Here is a 14,723-nt window from a genome sequence, read left to right on the forward strand (position 1 = left end):
GTCAGTAACCTCATGGCAGAGCACCTTTTCTGCTCTCCCTGCCCTCACCTTTTTTTTTTGAACAGCACTGACAAAAACCACAGCAATGAGGAGAAACTACTTACTTCCATCTGGATTTCTGTCCTAGACAGGCCTGTTCTATGTAGCATAACTTTTCTAAAATACAAATTTTGTGGGAACTCCATCTGAGCTCTGTAGGAAAGATGGCAAGACAAGATAATGCAGGTGCCAGCTGCACCAAGTTCAGTTTCCTGATTGGCACAGATGGATATAATTACTACTTACACATGTAGCTTGACTGGATTATTTATTTGCTTAGAAAAATATTCAGAAGATTCAGATTCCCATTTTTAAATAATTTTCAGACTGCAATACATGTTTTAGAGAAACTCCCACAACATGAAGTGTTAATACTGCACCTGAAGGACAAGCTGAATAGAGAACAGCATAAGGCAGCAGAGCTGCAGCAGCAGCAGCTGGACTAAAGCTGAGAAATGGTCAACATTCTGGGTCAAGGGTTTGGTACCTTGCAGCAACTCAGCAGGAAGCTGCTTCCCAAGAACTGCTGGCCACATTAAGCTATGAGACCCTTTACAAGGAGAAGGATGTCACCTTTCCTTGTGCCTTTTTTCCTTCCTCCTAATTTCTCTATGTTCCAAAGGAAAACCTTCTCCATGTTCATTGTTTTTTTAACAATGAAATTAAGTAGTGTATGAATTACTATTAGGGAGTGGAAAAGGAGGAGGAGAACAAGAGTGTGGTCCCATTTTCAGTAGGGTATGTGCTGGCCTACTGTTGTGTCCATCCTCCCACCTCCCAGGCAGCATGGAATAGGTCAAGAGAGGCCAACACTGGAAGCAACAGACAAAACAATGTAAGGTTTCACCTGGCCTGTCTCCTCAAGCACTTGGAGTTTGTGGTATGCAACATTAAAAGGTACTCCACTATGTCAATGCTACTTCTAAAGTTAAATAGCTAAATAACAACTCTCTAACTCACCAAATACACATAAAAATGTACTTTGCAGACATTCCACCAGAGGACCGTAGGACCCAAGTAACACATAGAGTCAATTCACAGTATCTTGCCTTAAGACAAAGTGCCCTACAAAGGAAACGGTATCTAAAAAGCCACACAAACTTTACATCAAATCCTTTCTTGGTAGAAAGACATTTACACTAATCTGTGGGAAAGCTTAGTGGTTGTGAAAACGTGGTATTGGCTTAAAGCAAGCACAGCTTTCCACCACCCTGTCAAAGCAAGATCAGCTGGACTGCTCCCCTCCTGGAGCTGAGGAGATGCTGCCCCTGGGACACGTCGGGGCTTTGCTTTTGTTCATTTTCTACATCAGTGTAGTCATAGGGCTAGATCATCCCTGTGAACCAAAGGAGAGCTTTAGTCTGGTTCTTGTGAGAGATTCACAGTTCTTAGCTCTGTTATTTCTGAAGCAGACTAAGGAAACAAGTGTCAGTCACTGCTCTGGCCAGAGATGAAGTGTAATATGAAGTAGTAGTGTAGCATAAAGCTATGATGTCTGTTTGCTTTACAACCACTGGTTTGTGTGACAGTGCTAAACATTAAATCTACTGCTACACAGGAACAGGGAATCTAGCTGATAACTAACTAGCTTAATAACTACAGGGCTACCAGCCTATCTAAAACATTCATTTTGAGTGCTCAAGAAACACATCAGTTTAAGGGGTCTTCTGACATTCATATGAAGTGTGTTCTTGACTAACAGATAAGGTTATGGCTGAGAGGAGAGAGTCTTGTACTTTGCTCTGTGTTCATCTATTTCTTCTTTTGTTTTTCTGATACAGCTAAAAATCTCCTTGAATAGTGCTTTATATTCAGGGGGAGCATTTGTGGAAGAGTCACTTAGCTCAGCAATTGTGAATTCTTGAGTGCTAGCTGAAAGATCATACTGGGTGTTCCCCACATTTAGGTCTTTGGAATACTGCTTCAGTGTTTGTACAGCCTTGTGTTTCAAAGAATCTTCATCCATTTGACACTTCTTCAAAAGTTCCTCATACTTCACTTTCAGAGCATTGTACTGAGCATCAACTTCATTGAGTACAGAGATCCCTCGCTGCTTCACAGCTTCAGCTCTCCTAATACATGTTTCTTCATGGCCCCTGAGAATGTCTGCCCCGGCAGCGCTGCTCAGGAGGCTTTCGCTGCTGCTCCGTTTCAGTGCCTTCTTCTCAAGCTCCGATACTGTCAGAAGTCCATCATCTGCCAGGCTCTGACCAAGCTCCCTGTCTAGAGATTCCCTGAATGAAATGAAAAAGGACTCTGGCACCAATTTCTCTGCATTATGGAGTGTGTTTTCAGACTGAATTATCTGTCGCATTTCAGCTACTTCTGCTTCCAGCTCCTCCGCACGAGCCCGATACAAGTCTGTGTCAACCAGCCTCTGCTCCAGGTCACAGTTTTCTTTCACCATAAGACTGTATTCCTCTTCCATAGTTACTCTCTTCTCTTTCTCTACATTCAGCTGGGCTTGCAGAACTGTCACTGCCTTCTTTAACTTTTCATTTTCTTCTTCTAAAGGACTTAGCTGACTATCCATCGAAGTAATCTTTTCTGCAAAGACGTGATCATAAACAAAATACCTGCAGAAACAAAATAAGGATTATAAAATGTAGGAAGTACAGCTGACCACACCTAAAGTTTTCCTGTCCTGGGTAACTAATGATATATTTAAACTGTGTGCTAACACACTTCAGAGCACTAACAGGGGCCACTGCACTAACCAATCCGTTGATTTAGTAATCAGAACAGGGTTTGTAAGGACTTACATGCCATCAAACCATGCTCACAGCCTAGGCAGAATGGCAGCTTGCTAACAGTTTCATGTTACAGGCAAGCTGATTGAATAATGTAAGTTTAAATTATAATTTAAGTTTAAATACACACTGCCTCTCTGTACCATGCAGTACTTTCTGACACTATTTTTTTCTACAGCACTCCGCTCTTGTAACTTTTGTCATTATTGATGTAGAAACAAGCTTCATAATTGACAAAGTAATGCTGGAGGCTGGTATTTTCACAAGCCTTTGGCAGCTAGAAGGATACAGTTATCTTTTGAATTGTCGAGAAAAAGAAAACTTCTTTTTGGATTTATAATTTATTCTAGAGTATTACCTCCATGTAGACACAAGAGCCTGTTCTGTCTATGGAGGTGCTTTCTTTACAAAATTGCCCTCTAGGCTTGGAGTTAGTCTGAGCTTTTACCAGGTGATTGTCCCGATGGCCCCAGTAATGCAGTTCAGCTGGGTCAAATGGCTCTACATTTAAAAGGCAGCCCAGCAGCCCAGGCACCATCTTCCCAGTTTAGGTGTTATTTTCATCAGCTTAAGCTTGAAAAAGCTAAGGAAATATCCGTGGACATCCAAGGAAAGAGTAAGTTACAGGACATATTTTGCATTTAGTGAGTTTGTTTTTCAGATTATCTGTGTGCTTGCTTTTATCTGACTGAAAACACTGGGGTGCAAATTGTTGTAAGCTTTCTAGGCTACCATTTGATATGGCTGGCTCTGGGGACAAAGTGGAGCACCAATACTGGTATGGTCTAGAAGCAGGCCAGAAGTAATGACAGTACCATACAGCAGAGATACTTTGCTAGTTGTGAACATCAGGTAATTTTTTTTCCAGCTTGTCTGGTATTTGTGCTCGTGTCTTAGGTTTTAAAGTTTTGCTTAAAATAGTTTTAGTGTCCTTTACTATGTAAGGTAAAAAGTCTTACTGGCGGAGGTCATACAGCTCCTTCAAACATGAGAAACTGTGCATTGATCTTGGCTGCTCAGATCTCTCCTGGCTCATCCGGCCTTGTCCAGGCTTTTTCAGTTCTTCCACTTGTCGCTGCAGGTCATCTATGTGTGTTTGTAGACTTTCAATAGTCTCTGTCAAGCTAAAAGGTAAAAAGACCTTTAAATAAAACTAACCTTTCAATTTGCCACTATTGTAGAGCACCACTAGGCAGAGACAGACACCCAGTAACTACACAAATACACCTGGACTGCTCTTATTGATATTAACAGCTGGGGGGACGGAATCTCTAAAAGTTTGTTACCTTATTATCTTCTGTTGTGAAGCTCTACTCTCTGCAACCAGTTTTTGATTAGTGTCTTCCAGTTCTCTTGCTGTCACATCCAGCTGTTCATAGACTTTTGCATGCTGGTCATTCATCTGCCGCAAGAGCTCCACTTGCTTTGTGAGGTACTGCAAGACAGTTCTGCTGTTACTGGTTTACTCTTGAAACACAAGCTACAGCACCTATGCTGCATTTTTGCTCACATTCAGAGAGAAACTCCTGAGTTTTCCAAATGTAAATTCCTGTGTTTGCTTTGTTAAGCTGAAGATACACTATCAGTAACTAGGCAGCTTGCCTTTGTCAGGGAGGTCACCCCAGGCTCATGAAGCAGCCCTTACCTGCAGGAGATGGGTTTGGTGGTGCCAGCTGTCTTTATCTGTGCCTGCACCTTCTGTATGGGGCTGTGCTGCAGTCAGCACTGATAGAGCCTTCAGGCTCCAACACAGCCCTTACCTGTCCACTGTGTTCTAAAGGCTGCAGTCTGCTCCAACAGAAATTTCTTACCTGTGTTGACCCAACAATTTTCTCAACATTAAAACTGAAATATTGGGTAGCACCATCTATAGCTCAACATATTTTCAGCAGACCCAAGTTCTTCCAGTCTGAAGCAGCATTAGGTTCAGCATGGCAGAATTTAGGTTGTGGTCACTCTTAGGACAGTATGTGGCTACGATGTGTCAGAAAGTATAAATTATTGAATTCAAATCTTTAATTACTCACAGGGAATTATGGCAGTTACTGTAATCCCAAACAAAGGTTTCCTGATCTTTTTTAAAAAATAAAATCTCACATGAAGTATTCTCAATTTAATCCTCTTGGGTTTTACAATTAACTACACAGAGAGTTTCCTGAATAACGTCAGAAAGCTTGGAATTCTTAGTCTAAGCGGTTCACAATCACCTAAAGCTCTTTTAAAAAGTGTCTTATATTCTCCCACCCAGGACATGAGCATTTACACGAGACAGTTCTTTTCTGTTTGAGTCTAACCCCCTACATCTGAAATATTTTGTTCTTGTATAGAATCTGTATTTTACAATATATTCTGTATTGCTACGTGTTACTTTCTTAAAACTAAGCTTCAAATAGGAACATGCAGCAAACTCGTAGGCAGAATTACTTCTCTTTACATAGGCCTGTTACATACTCAAAACTTCTAATGTTCTACTTAACCTTTTACCTCATTAAAAGATTGGTGAGTTTACATTTTAGGCAATTTAAGAACAGATAATAAGTTAATCTAGGACTAGTAACTGCTCCATACAGACTTCTAGAAGATCAACATGATAGCTGTTGGCTAGATCCTTTTGTAGCCTGTGTGCACATGACAGAGGATTTATACAAAAATAGAACGTAGATTAGCGGTAGAATCTCAATGTGACCCATTTCAGATTAACTTTCCCTATTGGTTATAGCTGCAGGAAGGAGCTGGAGGTCCTCAGACTTCTGTAATACAAGTGTGGCTAAGCACAGGAGCCAAGGCTTTGGTGCCTGAAGAGATGTTGCCACTTACTACAATGGGCTTTTGCAGACCTTTGAGATGAATGGAAGGGATGAAGCACCACTTCCTCCACCTTCCATCTCCAGTATCTTCAGGGCTGGTGTCCAGTTGGCCTGATATAACCAGACCACCAAAGATGATGTAATAAATACTTTAGAAGTTCAGGTTTAATCTATGTCCCCTACAACTGAGCACCTAACATGAAGCAGCACCTTGCATTCTAGCACGTGAAAACTGGGGAGAGTCAGGATTTCCAACATCTGAGTGCTGAGAACAGATTGAGGCAGGCATAAGGTTGCTGTTTCCATGCAGCCTTTATTACATCTACAGTGATTAGTTATTGGCACACGTGTCAGCACAAAGGTCAGCTATAATGATCCAAAGCTGTAAAATGCTTAATGTGTTAGTATTTAATAGATGAGATGTAATCTTAAGCACACCACAGTCTTTGACCCTTCCCCTGCAGTACAGACAAGGCAATGCTCTATTTCGGAATGATTTCTCAGCCAGCTCTAGACTTTGCTACCCGTAAGATCCAAATTAATAGGAAAAAAGTCCCAAAGATTTACTTGGATATACTGCACTGAAAAATCTAGTACAGAAATTCAGTGGAGTAGCTACACAAACAGCTGAAAGATCACATGTAGGTTACAGAGACAAGCACTTGAAAATTGGGAAAAATCAAGCACAGAGACTGAATATGCCATTTGCACATGTATTCTGTGCAACAGGGTATCCTGTGATCCCACAAGAGCCAGAAATGCTGATATGAAAATAATAGACTGAACTGCTTTATACCTTGCATATGCAAATTTTATTCCCATTTGTTTCAGTGAAATCCTGTAACAATTCCTTGTGCCAGTAAGCTAATATATTCAGCTCCTCAATTGGAGGGTCTCTCTGGGTATTTGAACAAGGGGTTCATTTTTTTCCTTTTCTGCCAGAAATCCAGATACAAGAGAAACTTCTTTGCAGGAAGAAAAGTTTTGTGCTGCTATTACACTTTAAAATGCACTGGGGAAAAAGAAAATATTAAGACAGGAGATAGGACTGAGAAGACAGCATGTTACTACAGCAGATACAAATACAGCCTTTGGCTCAAGAAGCTGGGCAAAGAAAAGGTGTAGGCACTATTTATACATCAGAAGCATCACAAAAACTGTTCTCCCACTCTCTCCCTCTCCTCTTGGAGGGAGCTAATAGGACAATCTAATGCACGTCTACTCTCCTTGAGGGAGAGGAGGAAAGAGATTGAAGAGGTATCAGATAAAGCCTTCAAAGTAGCATTGCCCAAGTCTTGGTAGAGCAAGACATTGAGAGAAAAAATGAATCTGTCATGTCTGAGTTTGTCTGACTGCACGTGTACTTGACCCTGCAACACACCAACTACAGATCACTGCTGGAAGGACACTGGTGACACTTCCTAGAGCTGCAGCTCTCTTATGTCCTCTATAAACACTGAACCACCAGAACAGCTTAAGCAAGTAAACTAGCTTAAACCAATAGGATATTGCACTCTTAACAGCACTAGACTGTTTGTAAATCAATGTAGCCTAGCAATAATGTGTTTTCCACATTTCTAAATAGTGTGAAGATGCTGCTTATTAAGTAGCTACACTCCATCAGCCAGGTGAGTTGCCTATCACAAAGTTCTGGTGTGTTATGTCAAAATGTATGTTGTAACTCTGCTAAACACTTTCTTAAATACAGTTGTTCATACTAGTACCTTGTGTACATATTTGTTTAGCACCTTGGAAATGTTTGTCTTCTCTACACCTTAAGAATTGATCTTTTTATAAAAACTATTCATGGCAATGAGGTATTTTCAGTCTATGCAGAAGTAAATAAATCTTCTAATGCTGTGGCAGTAATATAAATATCAGCCATTCCAAGCACTGTATCTCAGAATGAATAGGATAACAAAGATTACAGTTAGCACATAATAGAAGAAAGAGCCAGTAGGTGAGGTACAAAACAAAAGTAACTTCTAAAAACACACTTGCACTCAGAAAATAAATCAAACCTGCACTCAGAAATTCCTCATCACTTACTAAAAATGCTGCATTTGTGTCGACTACTTTAAAGACACCTATAATTTTGTAATTATTAAGGTTAGGATTCTTTCAGTTACCTGTTTCCACTACAATAGTGAGCATTTGTCTGAAGTTGCAGCTGTACAAAATGCACATCTCTAACTGCAGTACTGCTAGCACAAAGGAACTCAGATTTTGTAAAAATCTGGTACATACCAGTCACAGACTGTTCCCTGTGATTCACACCAGAACCAAATGGAAATGCTGACTACATTTTCAATATGCTGTCAGTCAGCAAAGTCCTGAATATTTAATAATTTAATTATTAGAGACCATGCATTGCCCTCTAATAGCTGAAAAAAATCTCATTATGCTGACAAATGCTAGGTCTGCAAGAACACAGGCAATATTTAAAAAAAGAGAAATTGCCAAAAATAGCCAGGTTTTTCCACTCTGTTACCTAAAGATGACTGGTTTTGAAAGGATGGTTAGGTTTGTTGGGTTTTTCCTCTGGAAAATATGGAACAATATATCAACTATATCCTATAATTAAATACTACTCAAATGGGAATTTTTTTCTGGGTTTTTTTTGTTGTTTGTTTGTTGTGGGTTTGGTTGGTTTTTTTTGTTGTTTGTTTTTGTTTTTGTTTTTTGTTTTGTTTGTTTGTGGTTTTTTTGGTCATTGCAGGGTTTCTTTTACATTGAAATAGACTTTTGCTCCCTTTATCACAGATCAGTTTACTGGAAGTACATATCTTCAGATTTTACTTAAATCTCACTTCTGCACATATTGGTATTTACATTTCAATGCTGCAATCATTAATTGTCATGTAATACTTTAAATTATTAATGTCTTTATCATCATATAATTTAATGTTGTTTTACCTGGCGAGATCAGAAAATTTAGCAATAAAAATAACTGAAGTATCTTTTCTGTACAAAACCAAAAAATACCAGTCATTTGTCATTAAACAAACCAAATCCAATGTTTAGGGCAACAAAGCTTCTGGTAATCAGAGAAGCAGTTATAAGTATGAGCCACCTATACTGGTTCTCAAAATAGCAGAATTGGTGAAAGATTGTTCAGTATTTTCCATTAGATCTCAAGAAATTCAGATCTTAATTTATACACTGTATGTTGCAGGTCTAGATGCTTTCACATGGGGATCCTTTAGATATTTTACCTCTATCTCCTGCAATTGCTCTTGATTTGTTGCATACATTTGCTGTAAGGATTCTTCTAGTTCAGTGTTACGGTCCAGTAGTGTCTTCCCAAGTTCAGCAGCAAGGTGAAGATCTAAACAAAGACATCATGTTTGCATATAAGTGAGAGAAACAATGATGTAATCTAATTCTAAAGCCTGTTACCACATATTTGAGGTATTTTCTTATTGCTGTTACAACTGCTTCAAGTTATCTCCAGTACCCGACATGAAGTTAGCTGACACCTAAGTAGAACATTCTTCTACCATCACTAATGCAAGACTAAGTCAGCCCTGAGACCCAGGGACACTCTTATGTCATGAAGCTTCCTCAGTTCCTCCGTGGCCCTTCAGACACACCCAGCCATGTTCACCTCCCACACTGTGCCCAGTCTGCACCAGCTCTGCCCAAGGTCTCTTGGGCTTCACCCTCTTCACAGCACTCAGAAGAATAAACACAGCAGATCCTATAAATGCTCATCAGTGTAGACCCAGGCCAAAGCTGATGAACTCTTTATTGACTTGACTGTTCCTCCCCATTACCCCTCTACCAGAGTTCAGGTCACTCAGGATCGAAGTGCTAAATGAAGGTTTCAGATGCTTTTCATGGTGAAACAATAATAAAACACAAAACACATAAAACTGATGGAGACTTGCAGCTATTCTGCTTTTCAAGATCATAAACTCAGGTGACAAGAACTGTTTCATGTGCTCCAAAACATCACTTAAAATGTCATTTGTTCTCAGGCACTTAATCTCAATTTCACTTCAGTCATCTTCAATCACCTCCAGGGTGCAGTGACTGTAGCTGTTGCAAATTAAGAAATAAGTCATCTGAACACTCAGCTCCATTCTAGAGGGAAGCTTGATATTTGCTCAACAGCATCAGAAATGCTAGATATTCTGTATTATTATGTTGAAAGACAAGTGTCATTTAAAAGCTAACATATTGTGACAAAGTAATAAATCTTGGTATTAATGCTAAAATTGTGGTTGTACCCTCAACTCTGTGGAGGGTACTGCATGTCAAGGATCCAACAGATTTCTAGAAATATCTTATTTTCCACCTCCTTCCCATCACATGACCCATGACCTGCATGCATGCAAATACCACCTAGTTAGTTCTCACATAGAACTTGTATCCTTAATCAGAAAGAGAAGAAAAGTCAAGAAAAACTTTGAGTCACATCAAGAAGCCTTAAATAAATAAACAGGAGGCATGTATTGCATCATCAGTAGTTACAGCCAGAGAAGCAAACACATTAATTCCATTTTCATTTGATTGCAATGCCCTTTTTTAACATGTTATGCTACCTCTTTCCTGCTCCCTCTCAGTTATCTTATCAGCTAGGAACTGTAATACAGACAATACTGCTCCAAGATTGTTTTGTGCTAACCTTCAGCTTAGCAGCTTGTCCAAAATGATTACTCCATCTCCATACATAAGCCGAAGACCAAATTCAGACTTACAAGGACAAGTCAGTACAAACATTTGTCTATGAAGTTGTAGATGTCCAATGCTGGCAAAACAACAGCTGTGCTATTCTTTACACATTCTTTACAGTCACAAAGCATTGTTTTCTACCTTAAGGTCAGATTCTTAGCTTAAATGCCATAAAAATTATTTAAAAGAAATCCCACTGCATGGGAGTTCTTCAGTTTCAAAAGATGTACAATTAGAAGGCACAAGGCTTATTGCTCTCTACTTAGGAGTTTATCCTCACAGTGCTTTTTCACTGAAGCACCACTCATTATGAAGCAGGATTTAAAGTATTTGGATAAGAAAACCTTAAGGCATCCTGCTTAAATTTTTCCCATTTGGTAAACAGATTGCACATTGTTTACCCATGGACAGAATAACTCCCAGTCAAACACCAAGCTGTTTGTTCTATCTCGTTACAGAATACTGTAGTCTTCAAATTCAGTGAATTCATTATCCTATAGAAAATGGAGTCCTGCTTCACAAGTTCTTGTACTGCACAGATCTTTACTAGGAGCCACCATCTTTAAAACAACACTGGCATCATTCAAGGCAAAGACTAAATAGTCTATTCTTTTATATTAATAGAGTAGAAAAAGAGCTTTAGAGAGGATTTAGGATTATGTTAAAGACATAATGCATAATGGAATTACTATCATTTCCCTTCCCAAAGTGAAAGTTTGTTTTCATGTTTGAGTACATTTAGGAGTTTACAGCTTCATTCTTAAATGCCCCCTCATCTACTAATCAAATGGCACATAGCATACAGTACTTGGAATACAAGGTGAATAATGGCATTCATGTCATACTTCACACCCATTCTGTTTGCTAGACTGGCAGAAGCACAAATGGGTTACTATGGGAGAAACACTTTTATAATTAAGGCAGTTTGTTTCTGAGGGGGAAAATACAGGTGAGAGTGCACAGGAACATACAATAAAACCTAACTCCAGAGAAAGCAAGTACTGAAATAATTTCATCTCTTCTAAAATTCAGGATTTTTTTGCATCCATTTTTCTACATTGTCAAGTACCTGGAAGCCCTATAAAGAGCAAATTTTACAAGAGAGATGTGCCATGTATGTTTTCCAGATACAAAATGGGAAGTATTAATTTACATTTCTCTGGAGAGAGTTATGGTAGAACACTAGAAGCAGAACTGCATTTTCTGTTGTAAATTTATGCAAAGCAAAGCTAAATTCTGACAGACATGCCTTTTTCCTTTTCACCATAAACATGGAAGCAGAGAGGTTTTTAATAATGCAAAATGCGTATGTGCAGATCTAAAGATCTTTGTTTTAATAAATCTGATTAGTTGTACTGGTGTTTAACAGCTCCATCAGAAATCTCCAAGACAAGACTTCAAGGATGTCTTCTGTGATGTTGAACAGCCCTCACTTACCAGTGCTTCATTATCTCTTCTCACTGCATAACCATCATTGAAAAAAAGATAAAAACAGTACCAAAATCCTTCTCTTCTACTTTTTCATAACCCACCTAACAATATTATAAAGAGAATTTTCAATCTAAAATTAGCCTATTCTTTTAAACAACAACAGGCACTAATTGTGCAAGATGTAAAAGTAAGCCTAGTGTAAATTTACTTAATTGTAAAATGCATTTTTTTAATCTACTTAGTTTCCTATTTCCTGTTCTGTATTTGGCATACCCTCTGTTCTATAGAAGTGAGTAACAGCAACGTGCAAAAAGAGCAGTCCATATAAAAAAATTCTTTTTTAAAGGTCAGCATACTTCAGCAAAACATTGCAGAAGGATGTCTGTTCCCATCCTTCCAAGAATTCCATGGGCACTTTAATGCAGGAGCAGTATGCCAGAAAAGCCCATCTCCATTGTCAAGGCAAACATCTTTGGTACATAGGAAGACCATCAAGGTTTTCCAAAACCCCTACCCTAATTTTAAGTTTCAAAGACCAACTGTGACAAGGACTTTAAACTTATTTCAGGGTGCTTTCTAATGTTTTATAACCTAGGTTCTCATAACCATACTCATCAGTTTTTAAACATACACTGATTGTTTGGGTTGTGAAGAGTTTCACGAGACCTTGATAAGCACTTACTACCCTGTTTACACACATCCGTGTCTCTTAGCCTTAGCAGCAGGAGGAGTAGTATCCTTCAGAGTCCAGGAATAAAGTACAGCACAACATTTAAAAAACATTCCTGTAAGAAATTTCTTCTTTGCATTTCAACTTGCCCATCACTTTATTTTCCTCCTTTTCCTTTTGGCAAGGCTATTAGCGGCTTCCATTTAGGAAAAAGAAAGAATCCCCAGAAAGATTGTGTCCATGTGTTAAGGGTACATTAACCAAACCCCCAAAATGCACTAAACCTCTAGAATGGAATACTGTTTCTTAAAAGCTGACAGCAGAGTCAACTGGTGATTATTTCATTCATTTTAATTAAAAGATGAAAGAAGAGAAACATCAAGAAGGCAAGAAGTCAGTTGTTATACACTGTGAAGTTTCTTTGCAGGTCTTCAACTCCATAAACACTGACATAGTAAAAACATTACAGAATCATGTCCTCAAACTTTTCACTCTCTCCCCTTTGACAGCAAACTGTAGTTTCAGGATCTTATTTCAACTGATTTGTTTGTATCCTAGAGCCAGGAAAACATCAATTTTGGGTGAAGAGTACCTAAATACAGCTTTCAGTTAGCTATTTTTTATAGCATACAATTAAAGAGACCTGGCCCCGTCTCAAAAAAGAGTTTCTGCGGTCAGATACCTGGTCTCAGTGTGAATGCTGCTTAGCTTTCTCTATGGTTTACAGTACAGCAGCACCCATCCCAAGAATTAATGTATTTCAATACAAAAGCAAAACGTGTAAGACTGGAGCAGGTTTCCGGGAAGCCACAGCTTTGAACTCGCCTTTCAAAACAAACTCGGGATTATGAACAAAAAGTAGAATTAAGTGACTTAAGTAAATACCAGTCATAAATGCCACTAAGCTCTTAAGGAAATTGCACATTCTTTCTGTATCGTGCCTGTTAAAAGACTTTTAGTGCAATTAGACTTGTATTCCTACGGCTCCTTTCTCATTTCTGAAATGAACAGCATTTATCCCTTGCACGTAGTGTTTTAAGACCTACTGGTGGAATTACATACAGAAGCTATACATGTGTCTTCCTGAGGCGCAGCGGAGTTATTTGATATTTTAATAAGAAAACCTAAAGAGTTTCTAATAAGGAGCCTGCAACTAATCGAGCATTGCTACGACTACAACTTCATCGACTGGAAGCCCTTACAAAGAGCTCAACAGGGCGCAATAGCGCATCCGACCCCGGTGCTTCCAGCACCAGCTCCGAACAGGGCACCTTCACATTCAGTGCAAGGTGCAACTTTTCGGAGAGCCGCTTCCCTCCCTCCGGGCGGAGAGGGACCCCGGCACCGTTCAGCTCGGCTGCCGCACCTCCTTTCCTCAGACAAAGACGGCCGCAGTCGTTCCCGGTGACAGCGATTCCGCGGCGGCGGGAAGCGCGGCCGCGCGGGGATCCCGAACTCCGACGCTCCGAGCCCGGCACGACCGACGCGCCCGCCGCCGCCCCGCCACCCCCGGCCCCCGAGCGCCCTTCCCGCCGCCCCGCCCGGCGCCCCTCGGCGCCCCGCACCGCCGCGGTGCCGCTGCCTCCTCGCCGCCCGCCGCGGCCCCTTCCCTCCCACGCCGCAGCCCCTGCCCTCACACACCCTGCGCCCGGCGGTTCCCCACAGCCCCTTGCCTCACCCGCCCCGCTCAACGCGGCCCCTGCCCTCGCACACCCTCCCTCACACGCCCCCCGCCGCCGCCCCGGCTCACCTTGCTGCAGGTCCTGCTGGTCGTACCAGGGCTCATCCTCTCGGATTTCGAACTCCTCCACCAGGCTGTCGGCCAGCATCGCGCCCCTCTCCCTCAAGGGCGGCTGAGCCGGCGGCGCCCAACCCACGATGCCCCTTGCGCCGAGCGGGGCAGAGCGAGCCGGCAGCCGCTCCCCGCCTCAGCGGCCGCCTCCGGCCATTGCCGAGTGGTTCCGGACTTTGCCGAACCTCTCCCCCTTCTGGCCGGGCTGCGCCGGCGGCAACGTGGCAGCTACTGCCGCCGCCCGCCCCCCGCCTCCCGCGATTCAAACACAGCATCCTCGCCTCGCCTCGCCGGCGGGCAGCCAATGGGGAGCCGCGCGCCGCGCAGATCGAAAGGAGGCTGCACCAATCATAAGGCGAATCCATATCAAACGACCAATGAGAGCGACGAGAGGGTGGGCCCGGGGCAGCCGCGCCCCGCCCCGCCCCGCGGTACGCAGCCTCCCGTCAGAAGAGGTGGGTCGCCCTCTGGAAGGGGCGGTGGTCGCCGGCCCTCAGGGACGTGGATGGTGGGGCGCAGCTATTGAGGGATGTCGGCTGCGGCTTGTGGCGGAGCAG

At 41.6% G+C, this 14,723-nt stretch overlaps 1 protein-coding gene across 1 annotated transcript; it reads right to left on the minus strand.

Moving 5' to 3' along the window:
• Positions 1–293: 293 nt before the first annotated feature.
• CDR2 (cerebellar degeneration related protein 2) lies at positions 294–14,304 on the minus strand. The gene is made up of 5 exons (XM_053992036.1): positions 14,125–14,304; positions 8,812–8,924; positions 4,076–4,224; positions 3,749–3,913; positions 294–2,615 (listed from the first exon to the last, which is right to left on the minus strand). Exons 1-5 carry the CDS (start codon positions 14,201–14,203, stop codon positions 1,748–1,750), a joined length of 1,374 nt encoding a protein of 457 aa, XP_053848011.1. The 5' UTR covers positions 14,204–14,304; the 3' UTR covers positions 294–1,747.
• Between the last annotated feature and the right edge of the window lie 419 nt (positions 14,305–14,723).

The sequence above is a fragment of the Vidua macroura genome, chromosome 16, assembly GCF_024509145.1.
Source record: "Vidua macroura isolate BioBank_ID:100142 chromosome 16, ASM2450914v1, whole genome shotgun sequence".
NCBI classification, from domain to species: domain Eukaryota; kingdom Metazoa; phylum Chordata; class Aves; order Passeriformes; family Viduidae; genus Vidua; species Vidua macroura.

Excerpts from the sequence above, each read along its gene's own strand:
- CDR2 (XM_053992036.1), bottom strand. The coding sequence starts at position 14,203 with ATGCTGGCCGACAGCCTGGTGGAGGAGTTCGAAATCCGAGAGGATGAG. Across the intron at positions 3,914-4,075 it reads TCACAACAGAAGATAATAAG|CTTGACAGAGACTATTGAAA; the intron begins GTAACAAACTTT and ends TTTACCTTTTAG. Across the intron at positions 2,616-3,748 it reads GAGCTGTATGACCTCCGCCA|GTATTTTGTTTATGATCACG; the intron begins GTAAGACTTTTT and ends TTGTTTCTGCAG.